The following is a 19,392-nucleotide window of genomic DNA, read 5'->3' on the forward strand; positions in this document are numbered from 1 at the left end:
ATTTGTTGTTTCACTTAGTTGTATGTGTTCACAGGTCACTCACTTCCCATCTGTGACCTGAACAGGAATCAAACCCCCAACCTCGGTGTTTCAGGACGATGTTCTAACACCAGTTGAGCTAACCTGCCAGGGTACTCTTTCAAAAAGAAAGAATACTAGTCTTCAATTTTTTTCAGCCTGCTTCTCCTAAATTATTTGCCATTAAATTCATAAACTCTTAGTATTTCCTCTTTCTTTACTTCCCAAACTGTTTTTAGACTCCAGCTAATGATGGTAGTTTTTAAAGCTGTATGACATGATTATTTTAGCACAGTGAGGTTTCTGGTTTCTTTAGTTTAATAGAATTTACTTGTTTTTAATTCCTTTTCTGTCTTACATAAAATAGACTGTTTCCCAAAAGTGTTCTAGATATAGGATGCAAATTTTGGCATCTCAAAGTGCCTCCTAAATATTAGAATACTCTAGCAGTGGGGGAATTGTACCACATTTTTATTTTTTTGTTAAGTGAGAAGTTAATTTTCTTTAAAATTAGTTTCTTCTATTTATGCTCAACAACATAAATTTACATCTATTTGTTTATAAGGTAGTTTGAAAACCCATGCAATAGAAGCAGTTTTAAGTTTTTGAAATTAAAACTGAGCTTCTAAATACATATTTTAAATGAAATTTAATTTTTTTATATCAATGATCTTGTAAGAACGGAAATAAGCTGATATAACTTTAATTCATTTACCTAACAAGAGTGAGAGTGGTCAGTTTTACTTTTCCAAAATTTTCAGTTCACAGGTATGATGAAATATTAACACGTACTAATGTTAAGTGTTGAATACACTGGAATTTCTTTTTTATTCTTTGCAACAGTTTGTATTATTTTTGTACATAACATTGTTTCCCCAAATAAGATAAAATAAATTAACAGCTCTGCTCTAAATATTTTGATTTTCTGGGAAAGAAGGGAGCTAGTTTATTTTATTTATTGATTTTACAGAGGGTGGGGGAACAAGAAGTATCAGACGAGATCGGGCGCGTTCAGGGTGGTATGGCCGTAGACACAAGAAGTATCAACTCATAGTTGCTTCACTTTAGGTGGTATGTTCTTTGGTTGCGTGTTGTATGTGCCTTGACACAGCAAGCTCAGGGTTTTGAACTAGCGACCTCAGCGTTCCAGGTTGAGGCTCTATCCACTGTGCCACCACACTCTAGGCTGGGAGCTGGTTTATATCTTGGTGAAATGAAAAATCTGCTGTTTTGTTAGGTTAGATTATGGTGGCTGGTGACAAGATTGTATATTAGTGTAGATGAAAAGTGCATTAGGGTGAATTTAATATTCAGTTAATGGTTACAAAAACAAACAATGAGTTAAGGTGTGATTTAAGCAGAGTGCTTTTTGTACAAAAAATTATTTGACGATGGTGAACTGTTTGTCCAGAAATGGCATAAATTTTCCCATGTACATATGACCCTCCCTACCAAAATATATTTTGCTACCTTGATGTTAGTGGTTGCCCTTTTAGCAGCCTGTTTCAGCAAGTACATATTTGCCATGCGCCTGGTTTAGAGTTTGCAAACAGCACTTTAAGTAGGATTCCAATCATGAGAACTGAAGGAACTTGAGGTTTCCTTAGTGGTTTAGGTGCTGCTTTTGAAAATGTAAGGTGGAACTAATGTTGGCTGTGAAGAATGGTATTAAACTACTGTTTCTCTTTAAGTCCCCTCCCCCCATGTATTTTTTTTTAAGATTTACTAATTATAATTGTTAATTTTTCTTTTGCAATTAACTTTTAACAGAAGGCTCTGTTAGATGGCCTCAAGAACAATCAGCAAGCCAACTTATGCAGGGCAGAGGAGGTAGAGGGTCCGATGCTGGGGCAAGGTGCTGGCGGTGGGGGACTTCAAGAGGGGAACTTGCTGGAGAGACTGCAGTGACACTGCCCTCCCCGGGCGGGTTGAAGCATCTCACTGGTGACGGGTCTGAAAGCACGTGGCTACGTCATGGAAAGCCAGTCTTTTCAATGCAAACTTCAACTCCTCCTCCTCCTCCCTCTAATGCCTGTAACTCACATCCGAGGCTGGGCGAGGAATCCGGAGGGGAGAATTTCCTCATGCTCACCGTTGTTGGAAACTGGGAGAGTGAGAGGAAGGAGGAAGGGGATCTCTGGCGCTCTCTACCTACTACCGGCCTGACCAGGGGAGGGGACACCTAGATTTGCATCTTCGTGGTGATTGAGAACTGCAGGTTCAATCCGATCCCACTGGGCACTGGCGATTGATTATAAAAAAAAAAAAAAAAAATCGACACTGAGAGAAGGGAGGCTGTGTCTTCTTCGGCTGTCAGACTCGATCTCCGAGGTGGTATTGGTGTGTGAGTGTGTGTGCTGGTGGTTTTTTTCTCTTTTCTTTTTCTTTCTTTTTTTCTTTTTTTTTTCTTTCTTTCCTTTTTTTCCTTCCTTCTCTCCTAGGGGCTACACAATGGCAGACTTCTCTCACTGAGATGAATCCTGCTTCGCCTTCTGCAGACCCACCCATCCTCATAGTGATCAAGTAAAAGGCTATGGTTTTCTCTTCGGGGATCTTTTGTGCATCACTGTTCTCCCTGATTAGTTCTGGCCTCAGTTGGGATTTCTTTGCTTTTTTGTTTGTCTTCATGCTGAAAAAGGATTTTTCCCCCAGCCCTTTGATAATAACCCAGTGGTGATCAAGAGGGATAAATCATTCACCCTGGCCGAAAAAAAACAATCACTGAGAAGTCTCAAAGAAATATACCACGTGAGGGGAAAAAACTGGGAGAAGATTCGGAATATTATCGTTTTTCCTATGGTAAAACCGGTGCCCCTCTTCAGGAGAACTGATTTCAAATTATTATTATGCAACCACAAGGATCTCTTCTTTCTCAGGGTGTCTAAGCTGCTGGATTGCTTTTCGCCCAAATCAATGTGGTTTCTTTGGAACATTTTCAGCAAAGGAACGCATATGCTGCAGTGTCTTTGTGGCAAGAGTCTTAAGAAAAACAAGAACCCAACTGGTAAGCAAAACATGCATCGTGTTATGTTTTTCCTCATAATAACCTGTCTGTTGCTCGTTGAGCTAGATCTGCAGTTCTGCTATGCAGGAAGGCAGGGGAAGCAGAAAAGGAACCAGGACAGTGTTGCATATAGAGGTGTTGCATGGATAAACAAGTAACAGCTGGATCGGCGTCTGTGAGCCAGAAAACCATTATCAGCTTCTCTTGGCTGTGACACAATCCATCACTAGAAGGGAGGAGGAAACTTTTTTGGAAAAAAAAAATGTATTTGGTTGCCGATGTTTGGTTGAATATCGAACGGCTATGGGTTAAGGTTTTGCCCGAGGCAGATGAAGCTTCTGTAGTTGCCAGAAAAAAGAACCGCGAGCTCGCCTCACTTCTGCAGCAGGTTCGGGGCCGTAGCTCGGTGCCGAGAACCTGCTCTATACTTTCTGATTAGCTTGCACAATATTCGCCACCCTTTCACCTCTACCCAAAGTAGGAGAGGCCCCCTCCCTCGCAGCCCCGCTCCTCCGTCAGCCCCCGCCTTCCTCCCCCGTCTGCTCCCGGTGCCCGAGTGTTATTAACTCATTCCCGGGTTTGCCTCTGACACCCCCCGCTCCTGGGAATACCTGGGCAGGATTTAAGTACCTGGGGGAACCTCAGACCGAGAAGACAAGCCCTCCCCCTCTAATATATTTAATTACCCCCCCCTTTTAAAAAAGCAATATCAAATCCCTGCGTCCAGGTTCCACGGGTGGGATCAGCGCGGCCGTGAGTCCCTGTTTCAGCCTCCTGGTGATCGTGCGCCCCCATTCTAAAGGACTCCAACAGGGAAACTTGCAGCACATTACATAATAAATGCAAATGCAAGTGATTCGGGGAGTTGTGTCCTCGGGTTCACTTTCTGGTATTTCAGTCTGAGGTGTTTGGGGGCAGCCGAGGAGCTGTGGGAGAACAGCCCAGGAATGCCAGGCCGGAGGGCTGCATGGTGGCGGCGGCGCGCCGGCGACTAGGCTGGGCGCAGCGGGTCCGGGAGTGGTGCACGCTGGCTTTTGGGGGTGTGTGGCGTCACCCGGCTAGGTTCAGGATGGAGAGGAACCAGGGGCCGGGTGTTTGTGTCTGGGCGGCATTGGGGGGCGGGGGCGGGGACGCGGCCAGGGCCCTCCTGCAGTGGCAGCCGGTGAGCTGGAGGCTCCTGACGCTGGCACTGCGGTGTAGTAGATCATGGCTCCCCACAGCCGCCCTGACATCCGGAGCCCCAGCCGCTGGGCAGCAAGTGGCTGCTCCCCCTATGCCTCCGGAACCTTGTAAACGCAGTGTAGCCGAGACAGCGCGCTCTGAGGGCGATGCGCCTGCGGGTGCCCGGTGCGCGAGGAGAAGGAGGAGGAGGAGGTGTGGGTAGGTGAGGGTGGCGGCGGTGGGTGTGGAGGTTGAGTACCCTGTGCGGCCCCCACTGCTGCCACAGATGGGAAACTGCGAGTTGTTAGACGGCCCAAAAGGGCAGGGGCACGTGTGCTGGCTGACGCCTGGGCAGTTGCCCCCAGCTGGGAAGTAGGGTGGCTGTTGAGGCTAGAAGTAACCTCTGACTGTCCGCGGGCGCGGTGCTGCAGTGGGTTCGGTGCCTCTGTCCTGGATCCTCCTCCTTGTGCTCCAGTTCTACTCTGTATCTCTTCGTCCCCCTCTGTTCCTGCCTCCTCCTATTCCTCCCCCACAACCTATCCTTTTACCTTTCTCTTTCAACTCCTCGGCGTTTAGCAACTCCGAAATGATACCATCTTCCTGAACATTACCAAAGGAGAACACAGTGTGGGCACCTTACCATCCACATCTCCATTCAGCTGTGAGGTGTACCCCTACCCCCGACATCAAGCCCAACACTTGATGACTTGATCATTCCTAGATTTGCAGTACTATCTCACAAGTTTAATGTGAGCGCCCACCCTTTCTGCCAGATTTCCCAAAGTGGGACAAACCAAGGGCTGTAGGGGGAAGGGAGGGGTTACTCCTTCACACAATAAAAATGGTGGTTTCTGAAGCTTTCTAGTGTCCTCAGAAAAGATTTAGCCTTCATCTGAGGAAATACTATAAAAACATTTTTTTTTTATTAAAAAAACGCGGCCATTTGTCTGGGGGCCTTGAATCTAGTCCCTCCATAGTGGGAAATAATTAAGCATGGAATAGTAAGTCTCCTTACTGGCCTTCATATATATATGTATATAGATGTATTTTGTAAACAGTTTTACCAAAAACATGTATTTCCCCCAATATAAGATGCAAGATCTTTTCTTTACACCTCCCCCAACTCACCCACTTTGATCTCTCTAGATTAAAGTAGACATTTTCTTCTTCCCAAGAGATTTGGAAGGTGTCAAATGACAAATTATTTTTAGAGCAATTTGTTTTGCAGCTTATGAGTGCTACAGTACTTGGGTGTGAATTGATGGGTTAACTGAAAGTGTGCTAATAACATCACCAACGATTCTAACAAGATAGTTTAGTCTTAGCTTGACAAGAGTTAGTGATTCAGCCTGGGAGTTGGAGCATTTTGTAAATTACTTTAATAATAGGACATTAATGTGTCCTACTACCAGTCTCACCTTTCAAAAGTTTTTGCTTTTTGAGCTGGAATCAAACTCATCCCTAGTCAATTCCCTTTCTGTATTGTAGCTGGCGAGTTCCATTCTCTTTCTGCTATTAACATTAAGCCTAAAATCATTTGTAGGTTTTTGATCCCAAGATAGCAGTACAACTAAGAAGTTAATTGGGTAATTAAAATAAAACAAAGGCTAAAATCCTCTTGACTATTAAAACCAAAAAGAACAGATTGACTACTACCTATAATGTTATCTTAAAGCTAAAATGAAAATGAAGACAATTAACTGGTTTGAAACTAAGAAGCTTGGCAGAAGACCACAAAATAGCAGTACTAGCATCATGAATTTGGTGCAAAGACTTATTGGATTAATTTTTGTTCTGTCTCTGTAAATTATAAAATAAAATACATATCGATTATTCCCAATTCTTTAAATTGTCAATAAGTGTAGGTAGTTCGGTCCAGAATTACTGGGAGGAATTTCTAAGCACTGCAATCAGGTTTGATGTGAAAATAAGCAGATAATAAAGGCATGAACTTAAGGGCAAAGTTTTTCATTTACCCAAGTTATTAAGTAGGATTTAAATAAGGAGTATTAATGAAATAGTTTTTTGTAGTTGCTTTTATATAAAACATGAAGAATATATTTGCACAATATGTGCTTTAAAAAATAAATGGCAATAGCTTAGAAATCCTGGATATACAGGGTATGGCAAAAGTAGGTTTACAGTTGTGAGCACTCAAAACACAAGAGTTTATTCCTGTATTATGATTTATTATTGTATTATTTTCCATATAAACTGTAAACCTACTTTGCCTTGTATGTTTGCTATCTTGATAAAATGAACAAAATCTCAGAATACAACTATTATTAGAGAACACACACACACACACACACACACATACACATTAAAATGTCCTACTTTCCCTTACTTTCCTAGCAGAGCAATAGCTATATGTTTAGAATCAATGTTACCTGCTTCAATGTTCATTGTATGAGTCAGACAAGGTGCTGCACTTTAGGCAAATAATTAAATAGGAATTCTAAGTCTAAGTCCAAGGCACTTATTTTGCTTAGAGGAGGGAAGAAATGTGGTTGCAAAAATATATTAACAATAAAGATGATACTGAGGTCATGTCATGTATATCTCTTCAGACACATAATATACAACAAGCAAAGGAAGCCACAGACCCTCAAATGCATACATGCACTTAACCACACACACGAGCCCCTAAACTACAATGGAATGATGGGTTTTGGAAAGCACAGATTTTAAGATAAATTGTAACCAAAGTTAAATTTATTGAGTACCAGTATTAGTGGCAAGGAGGGTTGGAAGCAGATGGCCTAGACCTACTTTTGCAGAGCATATTTAGAAAACCCTATATACTCTAAGCCCTGAGTATATCCTTTTCTGAACTCACCCTCTCTGCCATGGAACTTTGAGATGAAACAAGCAGGGCTTGGTAGAATTCATTGACAATTTCTATTTCTTCCTTGTTTTGGTGTCTTTCAGCTTTGCTTTTACTTTTCATTAAACTGTTTTAGGTGCCAAAACACCTGGTATGTCACTGTCACTCATTTAAATATACGTTATTCTTTTAAAGCAACTTCTTTTACATCACGGTGTTTAGAAGTGAATAGGGAGAGAGGAAAAAAAAAAGAAGTAAACATTTTTTACTCCTTCTGCTTCTCAGCCTGCCAACTTATCCTGGGTTCCTGTAGAGCTGAGTGAGCCACAAATGGGCCACAAATCCGAATTTCTAAACAATGACCATATATCAGATGGAGACATTAAATTTAGATTCATGGCTATAACACCATACAGGTATCAGTTTGTTTCCTTCTCACATGCCTGTCTTTAGAGAAAGATTTCATGTAGTATGAGTTGGGCTTGAATCTCACCCAGGAAACTTTAGTTACCGAAGTCGCTAAATGAGTTCTGCTGAGCAGTGCTACTCCATGAAACAAAGGACGGCATTTTAGATAGGCTTTCAAGTATTGACTTATTAGGAGAGTGGATTTTTCTTATTTGAAATTTATATCCAAGGTAACAAGTGTAAAATCCAATGCATGAAAATCTAAACTTGATTTTAACAATGCTGATGACTTTGGCTGTACCAGTTTCCAGCCTGTTCTCATCTTAGACAGCATCTGTCCTGACAACATTTTTTCAAATGATGCATTGCTCTCAGAAGGTGCTAAAACTAATTCTTGACTATATTTCTTTTTTTTTTTTTCCCACAGGGAATCATTTTTAAAAAAAAATAAATGTTCAAACCCAGTCTTCTATGTTTTAGCAACACAAACATTGGGGACTTTTGTGAAGTGTTGTTATACATATGGTAGCCAGAACAACAATCAAAATTTTTGCTCCTTTGCACATTTCAGCATCATAACTCATTCAATTGACTCATAAGCTTGCTATAAATACTGTCTAGAAGATGTCTCAAAATGGAAGCCTTTATTCAAAATAGTTCTTTATGCCTTAAGGAGAAAGAAACAGTTGGTATATTTGAAACATTGCATTGTGCCTACAGTATTAATAAAATCTTTGAGTCCAAGTTAGTACCACCTTCAGGAGGTATTGTGGGTCAGGGGAATTCCTACTGAAACACATCTGCTTTCCCTGCACTGTAGTCTGGGTGGTGTTACTTAGGGTTTTAATTTGTGTACCATACTAGATTTAGTTATAAGAGTCGAACCTGACCACTGAAGGGCAGGGAGTTTTCTGAGAGAGACTTCTAAGTTCCTGTATATGCTTCTAGAGACACACTAATGTTTTTGCTATTCTGCCTTTTAAGGACCAAGTATTTCCTGTTTATTTTTATTTTTGGTGTATTTCTCTAGTTGCTACAAACTAATTTTATGCTTTGGTCAGAATGTAAAACCCAGGATAATGAAGACAAGGGAAGTAGAAAAGAATTCTTAAGATCTTTCTAAACATAAGGCAGAAAGAGGCACAATGTAGATGTGTTTTATAGGGGACACAGAGTTTTGTTTATGTAATCTACTAACACCATCTAAGAAAGTCACCCAACAATTGTTGGGCACTGTTACCTTTATCACTGTTTCCTGCCCAAAACTCTGGTTTATGACACACAGCAGGTTTATAATACTCTTATTAAATGAATTAATAGTGACAAGTAAGAGTTCGCTGAGAAAATTAACTTCTCCTCTTCTGACACTCTCAAACTTTCAACAGCAAATGTTAGGGCACCATTAGTTTCCCTCTGCAAGATGGAAAACAAAGATTTTGATTTTCTTCTCCTTAAAAAGGATGACATTTGGCAAAAAGAATTGTATTCTTTTCTTTGGTGAACTACTTTCTCTGAAGATGGTTACTGGGACCTTCCCTGTGGCATATTTTTCTTCTTGAGGGGGCTTCATCTCAAGAGCCTCTGGTTTCAGTTATTTGGAAATATCATTCTTTTTTTGTTCGTTTTAAAGCAGTCCTCTTCAAACTTGCTAGTTCCCTGCACTTCCCTCAACCACATTGATTTAGCTTCCTCCTTTCTGGAGCCACTGTCAAAGGTGGCGGGCGCTGGGCCCCTGCGGCCTCGGGCTAGGAGACGCAGAGTTTGCCAGGGACAGGTGTGGCAGAACGCACGGACTGGGGCAGAGCTCCCGCTTTCCAGAGCTGCTGTCATAATTTGTTTGCTGCAAGCCGAGAGCCGGCCACCTCTGCGGCTCCGATCTCCTTCCAGGAGTCGGGCCCCTCGGTGATCTGGCCCAGGCGGGTTCGGAGTCGGCCTAATTGAGCTCTGAGAGGCGCGATAAGAAGGCCAGGCGCGCTCTTCCTTGGGGTGTGACCCGCGGCCAGAGCCCCCGGGACCCGTCAGTGCGAGCGCTCCTCGTCTCGCGGAGCCCTGGACTCCGCTGCGCAATGCGGCGGAAGCCGCCCCTCGGAGCCGCCATAGCGCTGGAAGTTTGTGTTGCCACAGAGATGACCTCTGACCTTGGGGGTCCGCTGGTGGTGGGTAAACTTAGCAGCGGACAATTTCGTTGCTATGGAAACCACATGGCCGGAAACCGTGGAGCTTGCGCGGCCATGCACGTGCACCCGGCCCGCGCCCTTGTTGCCGCGTCTGTTTGCGGTCCGCAATGCCAACGGCCACGCAGGGGCGCTGCGGTACGTTCCCGGGCCGAAGGGCTGCGAAAGAGTTGTGTCCTATCCCACAGGTGGCCGCCTCCACCCGCGCGCCCTCCAGTGCGCACCAAAGCTTGGAGGGAAAAGGGCTGGGCTGGAAGAAGGCTTTGTCTTGATGGTGATGGCCCCCAAGCTAAGGACAGGGAGAGGATGAGCACGTGTGGTCACGGTTTTGCTACTAGCTGCTGGAAGAGCTGGGCTGGCTGCTGGAACTCTGTGGGCCGGAGGGGTTTTGATTACAATAATCTCAGGTCGGCCCCAGCTCGCATGTTCTAGGCTTCTGTAAGCTGCCGCCCGATTTGGACTGTAACTGAACTCCCCCCCCCCTTCCCTGTATCTCCCCTGGACTTTGCTGAGTATATTTAAGTTATATTCTAAAATCAGAGACTATCAGAGATGGAGGATCTCCTTCATAGTGGAGGAAGTTATTGTTCCAAGAGCTGATTTTGAATTGTAGACGGAAACTCGGCAGCTTTGAACCTTAGAAGAGAAACAGGTGGTATTTTACAGGTGACACCACCAAGAGCTCTTCATGCAGTTTATAAAGTTGAATGGCTGGTGCTGAAGCAGGTGGCATTCCATTACATCCATTATAGCCCCCAGATCTTTTCTTACGTCTAAAGGGGAGGAGTCTGCCTACGCTGGCTTGTTTTGCCTTCTATCATCTTTGGTTTACCAGGGAGGGAAAAATCACAAGCATTTTAAATCTTAAAAAAAACAAAAACACTTCACTGTAAATTTAGAAATTGAAAAAGACTATTTTGAGGGCACGATGAAGCAAAACTCACTAGTTTAGAAAAGAACAGCTGGATCCAAATTGTGTTTCTGGCAGATGGAATAAATTAAGGTTACCTGAACAGGCAGCTTTGAACTTTTAAGATTTTTTTCATTGGCCTAGTTTCCAAACAGCCTTTCTTGCTGATAAGAATTGCCTTTCTTAAGTTTGTATTTCAAAGAGATAGCTTTTCATTCTTAAAGAAGACTGGTTAGAACTTACATCGCAAAGGTACAGGGAAAGAATGCAAGTTTCTCTAAGGATTTTTGTTACCTAAAACCAGTTTTTGACAATACTTACAAGTCTTTATAGATGAATAGAGAACATGTTGAAATTGGTTTTAAAAGGATAGATAGGCTTTGAATTGCTTCTAGAGCTGCATTTCTGTTGTTGTAAGGACTTGATTTATATGACAATGATTTTTTAATTCCTGGAAGAATTGGGTTGCAACATGTATGACATTAAAGGACTGACCACGGATTCAACTTCACTATCTTCTATTTGTTTCTTTAGGTCAGGGAGATGTTCCACTAAATGGAAATAAAAAGATTCCCGTGTTCTAGATTTAGAGCTATTGGTCTTTGGAATATTTTGCTTCCCCTACTGCAGGGGTCCCCAAACTTTTTACACGGGGGGCCAGTTCACTGTCCCTCAGACCGTTGGAGAGCCGGACTATAAAAAAAAAAAACTATGAACAAATCCTTATGCACACTGCACATATCTTATTTTAAAGTAAAAAAACAAAACAGGAACAAATACAATATTTAAAGTAAAGAACAAGTAAATTTAAATCAACAAACTGACCAGTATTTCAATGGGAACTATGCTTCTCTCACTGACCACCAATGAAAGAGGTGCCCCTTGTGGAAGTGCGGCGGAGGCCGGATAAATGGCCTCAGGGGGCCCCATGTGGCCCGCGGGCCGTAGTTTGGGGACCCCTGCCCTACTGTGTGCATAGTTTTATTTAGCTCAGGGGAGAGGTCCTAAAAAGTTCCTATCAGGCTCTGAATATCAGCTTCCAGTTTGGCCAACTTCTAACTATAGAACTACCAAAAAAAAAATCCTTTCAAATATTTTGTCGTTTCGTTTGGGACAAATGGTAAATATTCCTGGCATTTTTAAACAACCCATTGGATGCAAGAGGTGTCCTCAAAGAAATTGCAAAAGATCCCACGATCCCACGATGCAGAGCCACTCCCAAAGATAGCCAAAAGTAAGACAATTCCCCTTAGGTCTGGCAAAAGTCCCTAGGAAAACTAGCTGAAAATGGAGTGCAACCACATTCTGTTCAGCCACATTTATCTGCAAATGGAGTAAAGTGCACATTTCTTTCTGGCTATATTTTGGGGCCTACAGCCTGACGGTTGTCAAGCCAGTTCTCAGGACACAAAATGCGACAAACAAGAAGGCATTAGCTGTCCCTGGCAGAGAAAGAATCAATAACCAATAGGACTTGGAAAGGAAAGGACAACATGAAATTTCACCTTCCTCTCTTGGCTAGGCACTCACTGCAGACAGATCTAGGAGAGTGGACTCTGGAAGGAATTCTCAGCCTTTGTTTACTTCTGCCAGTTTTTCCAGGAGCCCATCTGCAGGCTTGGGAGCAAGTGGTGTTTAAAGTAGAGAGTTTAACTCTTGTGCCAGCTAGAATTTGGTAAGGTTTTGCATTAATTGTAGTTTGCATTAATTGACTGTTTAGGTAGTGATTTACCGGAGAATCAGACCCTGTTAATCCTGAGAGGGGCCCATTTGCAGTCCCTCCTTTGAGGGTAGATATTAGGGCATCTGTAAGGCCACTAACGTGGTGGACTTTTGATAATGGTCTTATTGTGTCTTTAGACTGGAAAGGCAATTCAAATAGAGGATTAATAGACGGGGAGTTCTGAGGAACAGGGGTGTGGTAGAAGTCACGACAGTCTTATAGTCTTTGTTTTAGGTACTTATGTCCTTAATTTTTCTTTAGCCTTTTGAAATTCATTTTTCAATGAAGTTATTTTGGAATCTTTAAGCCTTTTGGAAGCTTTTATGCCAATTAAAATAGGTATTCCATTCTGTTTGTTTGGGAACCCTTACTTTCAAGTGCACTTATTAAATGTGCTTGTCTAATTGAAGATGTTCCCCGTAAAGACCAAGGTTGTCTTAATAAGATTTTTGACATTTTTGTAGATATCTACACCTTTTAGGACCACAGTTTTCAGACATAAACTAAATAGGTGGCATGCTTAATTTTTTTGAAACTTGAGGATACTATTTCTTTAGCTAAGCCTTGTCTCTTGGAACCAGAGGAGTATCTATGAGGGATTTTAAGGTGTTTTACAGCATACCTCACTGCATGCATGGAATTTTTCTTGAAGTTGGTGGGTGGCTTAGTGTTGATCCAACTTCTTTCATGACCAACTTATTGTAGTCTTAGGGTTAGGTGGTGAGCACTCCAACAGCTTTTAAGGCTTAACCTTGTGCCCACCAACCACCAATTCTGTGACTTAGACTTTCGAGATTCTCATTAGTAATGTATCTGTTCCTTTTATGATATTTCTGTATAGTGACAGATGCCCTGTAGGTTTTAATAATCCAATTTGTGCCTACTTAGGTTTTGATGTGCTGGTTTTTTTTTAGAATAATCTGAGTTTTGTGTCTTACTTTGTTTCCAGAAGTGCCCCAGCTGCTTATTCTGTGGCTAACCTTGAGACTTTGTGAGTCCCCTAACAGTGCAATTTTGTGTTCTATCTAGACTTAGGGGCACCCATTATTTTCCCTTGAAAAAATTCTGCCTAATTCAACCAGACTGGATGCCTGTGCATAGTTACTGGAACTTGTAAGGACCTCCCAAAGGTGTTTACCTTGTAGGTGAATTTGGCCACAAACCCAAATATTGTGGCTCACTAAGTCTCCCCATGAAAATCTGGAGTCTCACACACCCCAGTTTTTCACTCAGAAGGATTAAGACTGATAAATTTGAAGAGCTCAGAACACAAAATAAGTAGAGCTCAATCTGAGAATAGCTTCCTGAAGATCTCTAAGGGGGACCAAAGAGGCAGCAATCCAAAAGGCCTTTGTGGGGACCTTTACCTTCATCTGGAGCTGTCTCCGAAATCTTTAGCAATGATGGCTCCCATCTGGTTGCCAAAACTGTCCATTGACAAAACTAAAACAGTTTATTGACAAGTTTGATGTCCTTTATTTGGGGAGCACAGTGCTCTCAAGCAGTGGAGCACTTTCCCTGAGAAATTATAGGCAAGAATGAGTTTTATGGAGTGAGTTTGAAGAGGCAACATGAGAACAGTGCATGATTATCTAGGATATTGGGATTTCCTTATACTTCCTATTTTCTAGGATAAGGTAATCTAGCTAAAACTGAGTTGGAGGATTGTGATTGGTGTATGGTAGCTTTCCTTGACTGGTATTTCCCATAAGTACAGGCTGACTTAGGTTTAGATTTATGACAGGGGCCAGGCCAGTGGGGTGGCTTCCATTCAGTGGGTCCATCAGGTATGAATTAACAACTTTGCAGTGGTCAGGAACAGATCATGCTCTTTGTGCGATGGTCAGATTTACCCTTTAGACAATTGTTATGGCTACGGTGGGGCAAGTTTGATGGTAGAAAGGCCACAGAAGAAGCAATTTAAGTAGAAGTGGTGAGGTCCAAAATAAGGTGGTGACAGGGATTGTAGTCCAAATATTTCAGTGGTCAGCTTAAATTTGAGAAGGAAGGAGAGAACCTGTGGTTCTGACCACAGGTTTTTAATTTAGACAACTCCTGTTAATCTTGATGCATTGCCATTTGCTGGTAGTACGCTCCTGTCTACTTGAAACATGGAGTGAAAATTTGGCTCTTTCCAGACTGCTCTTATTCAAGGGGATGTGATAGGTTTAATGGGAAGTAGAAGGCTTTAACAAGTTTCTCTTTCTAGATCAAAATTTAAATAGTTCTAGGAGAGTTGCTCTGGGATAGAGTTCATTTTCTTGATTTCAAACCTAGAAGTACTTAGGAATTGAACATATGCTTTAGAATAACATCAAAAAGTTCTTTTTATGATCGTATACAACTTTTGTCAATAGCATATATTCTTTTGTGCACAATAATGTGTTCAGTTTGAGGACCCAAGTACTGTACTTAAAAGCCAAGTTTTTAGATTAACTATTCAGGTCTGGGAAGAAAAGAGAACGAAGTGTGAACTTTATAGAATTTATTTAAGAAGTGTGTGCACCTGCCTTTTAGATAGAAATGAATGTGGTTGTAATTAAAATGCCATTCTTCCCCTTATAACATTTTGTTGTCTGTGCAATTATAGTGGATCACTGAAGTGTGTGATAACCTCTTCAGCAGTGCTGCCTCTTAGATGAAGTGTAGTTTGGGAGGGATTGTAATTTCTGTTCTTTCCACTTCCTGTATGGAACACATGGTACACTATTGTGCTTTTAAAAAAGAAGAAACCTGAAAATAAGTCTGAAATACTAAAACAATTGTAGAGTTTAAAAAGATTTATTTTTTTTAAAGAACAGCCACTTATTTCAAAGTCTGAAACTCATTTTCTTTGGCTGTGTTATGGTTGCAGACCAGGTGTTGGAATCCTTAAGCAAAGAAAGGACTTTGCTAGAAGGCCTGAGTCAGTTTACTGATTAAGTAGTCACCATCATTGTGCCTCAGCATTTTCTGGTGCGGCAGATTGAAACAGTAATCCAATATGCTCCTTCCCCTTTTGTTATACAATGACTTGATTTGTTTCCTAGGAATTTATATATTTTTATTAACACAGTTATTTTTTCTTTTACATTTAAATTGTCTGCCAACATGCCAATTAAGTGGCATAAAATTCCTCATATGTCAGACGTATAATAATGAAATATTGGAAATACTTTTAATGAAATGGATATTAGATGTTAGAAATATTTCAAGGAGGCATAACAAAAACATTAAACAGGACAGAAAATTTGCATCATTGTTGTTTATTTTCTCTTTTCTAAATATGTATTTTTTTTAACATCTTGGGAATAATCTTAGAGAACACCATGCGAGGTGACTCTGGTACCTCTGTGGTACACATGCCTTCTTATAGGGACACTTACCAGGGGCTTTCGTGCTAAAGGTAGAGTGTGGCCTAACCTTCAGGGCTAGGAAGTCTGGATGACTCTTTTCTGACTTGCTGCCCTTTGCTTTAGCAAAGAACTTCTCCATCATTGAGAATGCACCCCTTGTCCCACTCTCTCTGTATTTGTCCTGTCATATTCCAGATTTTGTCCTCTCTCGTATTTCATTTAGTCATGTGTGTCAAAGTTTTTAGTCATGTGTGTCATCAGTTGACTCTTTAGGCAAGATTGGGATTAGAATCCAAATGGATTTTCAACTTTCACATGCATTACACCAGGGAAAAAAGCAAAAATAAATGCTAACAATATTGTTGCCAGAAAGAAAATGAAAAACATCTGTCTGAACCTGAGACATTTACTCAGAGTAGCATTTATTTGACTTCATGTATTTCTTTGGATGCTTCAAATAACATGTAAAAAACTTTGACGTGAGTCTATTGCTTTATTGGGTTATATAATTAAATGATTTGGGGGTATTATTATAAGTAAATAATCTACCTGTTATTCCCACTAATAAATGCACATTCAATTTACTAAATTTTATAAAGCATGTTACTCTTCGAATTTAACAGATTGAATTATTTTGAATCCTGTTTTATCATTACCTACTAATGATAAAACATTACTAAATAAGTAATAACTAATTTTTAGAGAATGCTTTCTATGTACTAGGTGTTTTTACCTAGATTACCTAATTTAATCCTCAAAACCATAGGTAGAAACTTCTGTTATACTTCTGTTAAAGAATGAAGCCCAGGCACAAAGAGGTTGAGGAAGTTGTCTGATGGCATTCGGTTAGTAATGGAAATATCTGGGTATGAACCCAAACAGCTTTACTGCATAGTGCATATGCTTACATCCCTGTATAGCAGTCATCTCTCTCTAAAGAGGTTCAAAGAAGAATGTGAAGTACTGTCTTAGTGTTTCTGTGAATCATTATATCCTGAAACTGAAAGGTATTGCAACATAGACACTGTTAAGATATTCAGAACTTGTAATGCTTTCTTATTGAATGTAATTTACATACATTAAAACACACAGTTCTTATTTGTAGCATTTGATGTCCTTTGACCATTGCATGTATCCCTGTGACTGCCATCCTAATCAATATATAGACTATTCTCATCACTCCAGAAGATTCCCACTTGGTTCCATTTAGTACACATCATGTCTCCTCTAAGAAGCAACCACCATTGTGATGTCTCTCACTATACCTTAACCTGTAGTAGAACCTCATATTAAATCATGGAGTCCTTACACTTTGAATTTGCTTCTTTCTTTGAATTTACCATATTGTTTTGGGGTTCATCCTTTATTTCATGTTAGATGTGTAGAGTTTTGATGTGGTAGCATCTTATTTTTTTTTTGACAACGAGAAACTCATAATTGAACAGACTTGCTTCTACTTAATATCCAGAAATTGTCTGAAACTACAAAGAGTTTGAGAGTTGACCCTGCTTGTAGACTAACAAGTTAGCTTGCTTCAGTTACATCGATACTGGCTAAAGACAGGAGACTTCTGGGTCCAAGATAAAGGACTTTATTACTCAAGCCACACCAGGCAACATGAGCTTTATGTTCTCATTAGTTCTTGTTCCAAAGACCAGGGGCAATGCTGGGGTGGCCAAAGTGTATGCTTGCACATAGCGAGTTTGTTTCACAGCTGAGGCACTCTAAACATAGGCAGTCACCATCTTTTAAGGAGTTTCCAGCAAAGCTTCTCAATTTTTGCCCTGCAGGGAGGCATCCTCTTGAGCAAGATATTATCCTGTTCAGGAAACAAATCTGTTCTTTAATTGAGAAGAAGAAGGCCATATCCCTAGAATCCAAGGTTGCAATATCCTTGCAAAGATAGTCTGACACAAAAACTTTTACAAGACATGCAGAAAAGTCTATTTTTGCAAAGAAACTCATTTCTCCTTTTCTATTTTTTTTCAGGACAGACATTCTTATTGTTCCAAAGATGAACCTAATCTATAGAAAACTATCTGTTATTTCAAAATTAAAAAAAAATGATCCTGAGGTCTTGAGAAGATAGACAATATATAACCCTATATGATAAACTTAACAGATACGGGGAGATATTTAATACATCCTATAATGATTGGATTTTTGGCCCATGAGTAGTTAAGCTAAATGCACAGAGAATGCTAGACATGGGAAAGAGCCCTGAACAACTGAAGGTGAACTGGATGGCTGGAAGGGCTGGAAGTCCATGTGGGATGTAAGGGGAAGGAAGGAAGAGAAATCCTTCAGAGAAGTGTAAACTGAACTGACTCTTGAATACATGTTTCAGTTGGCAGGAGAGATAAGAGTATTTCTGACAAGGGGAGTAAAGTGAGTGAAAGTCAAAGGCTGACTGGAAGGTGCATGTTTGGGAATTTGTAGGAATGTTAATGGAGTCATATTTTAAAGGATTAGGGGAATCATAACTTGAAGCCCAAAAGCCAGGCAGCGGCGCTGGACCGTATGTGGTAAAAATGAACTAGAGAACATTTCCAAAACAGGCAGTGAAGTGCTTGAGAACTGCTCTGTTGCAATTGGGAAGTGTCACTGGTGTAACTGATGGCGGGAAGTAGTACTGGGAGTTTGGAGAGATTTCTTAGTAAGAACTCAATCAAGTGAAAATGCCCTTTCATTAGTTAGAGATAGAAAATGGGAACTTGGAAGAAAGAATGGTTCTTCTGAGTGTGGCAAGATATGGGTAGGTGAAAAATTGTCCAGCAGTTGGGAAGGGGTAAACCAAAGGCACACGCAGAAATCATGGAGCAGGAAGGGAACTGCTTCCTCTGAATTTTGCAAGATGTCTGAAAGAAAAAGTGTAAATGAGAGTCATGGGGTCATTGTGGAGGCTCATGAGAAGGTGGCTGTAATCTACTCCTTGAAGTCATAGAGGATTTGTTGAGAACGTGACAGGAAATGTAACTACATGTTGTTGATAGTTACATGTAGTAATAGATGAGCTTATTATTTTTTAAAATATAGTTTGAGACCACTATGTAGTTTAAATTATGTTGTTCTGGTGGCTTCATAGGCTTTCTAAATAAGGGGAGAATGGTTCTTAATACTTGCTTCAAGGTGTACTAAATATCTTTTTGTAGTACTTAGGGACGTGGCAGCAGTTTATTTCCTTGTAAGATGTTACTTGTGAAATTCCACAACTGGGAAGAGTTGAAAATGTCACATGCTATTTGGAACTTGAACAACTTGGACCATATATTTTCCTATAACAGTCCTAATGTGCTGTTTTAGTAACTCTTGCTGACCATTAGTGGATCAAGGATTAGTGGAAAGTTTCATTAAGGAATAAAGGTTGCTAAAAGCACAACTTTTAGAACTGAATTTTGATTTTCAACTTCTTTCTGTTATAAAATTTGAATTGTTTATTAAGGGGTCAATATCTGTTTCTCAGATGTCTTACTGTTTAAGAATGCCACAAAAATGATAAAAAAATTTGTTAGAATGAGAGCACACATTAAATGATTAATGTCTGTTCATACTGTTCGGAATATAAGTAATAAGGTTGTATAAACAGTAGTTTCATTTCTTTGATTTAAAGCTAGGATTATTATTAGACATCACAGTTTTATAGGACTGATGTTAAAGGGCCACAAGCATAATTCACACAAGAAGGGAAAGAGTTTCATTTTAGGGAGTGATAACTGATACACTGTGTTGGGAGCAAATTGGCAGCGTAAATCTGAATTCTGTTATTTCAGTGGGTGAATGAGTGAGCAATTTAATCAAACTTTTTGCAAATGAGGGTAAAGGCAATAGACAG

General features: G+C 40.7%; 1 protein-coding gene and 1 pseudogene across 1 annotated transcript in view; one reads left to right on the forward strand and one right to left on the reverse strand.

The window, feature by feature from the left end:
* The first annotated feature begins 2,089 nt into the window (after positions 1 to 2,089).
* FGF14 (fibroblast growth factor 14) overlaps positions 2,090 to 19,392 on the forward strand; it is a 769,918-nt gene continuing 752,615 nt past the window's right edge. Inside the window, exon 1 of the mRNA XM_066380602.1 lies at positions 2,090 to 3,022. Coding sequence (XP_066236699.1) covers positions 2,815 to 3,022 — 208 coding nt within the window. The 5' untranslated portion in view covers positions 2,090 to 2,814. The remainder of the gene's footprint in view (positions 3,023 to 19,392) is intronic.
* The window catches only part of LOC136403258 (dnaJ homolog subfamily A member 1-like), a 194,543-nt pseudogene continuing 185,289 nt past the window's right edge, over positions 10,139 to 19,392 (reverse strand).

Source organism: Saccopteryx leptura, chromosome 4 (genome assembly GCF_036850995.1).
Source record: "Saccopteryx leptura isolate mSacLep1 chromosome 4, mSacLep1_pri_phased_curated, whole genome shotgun sequence".
Taxonomy (NCBI): Eukaryota; Metazoa; Chordata; class Mammalia; order Chiroptera; family Emballonuridae; genus Saccopteryx; species Saccopteryx leptura.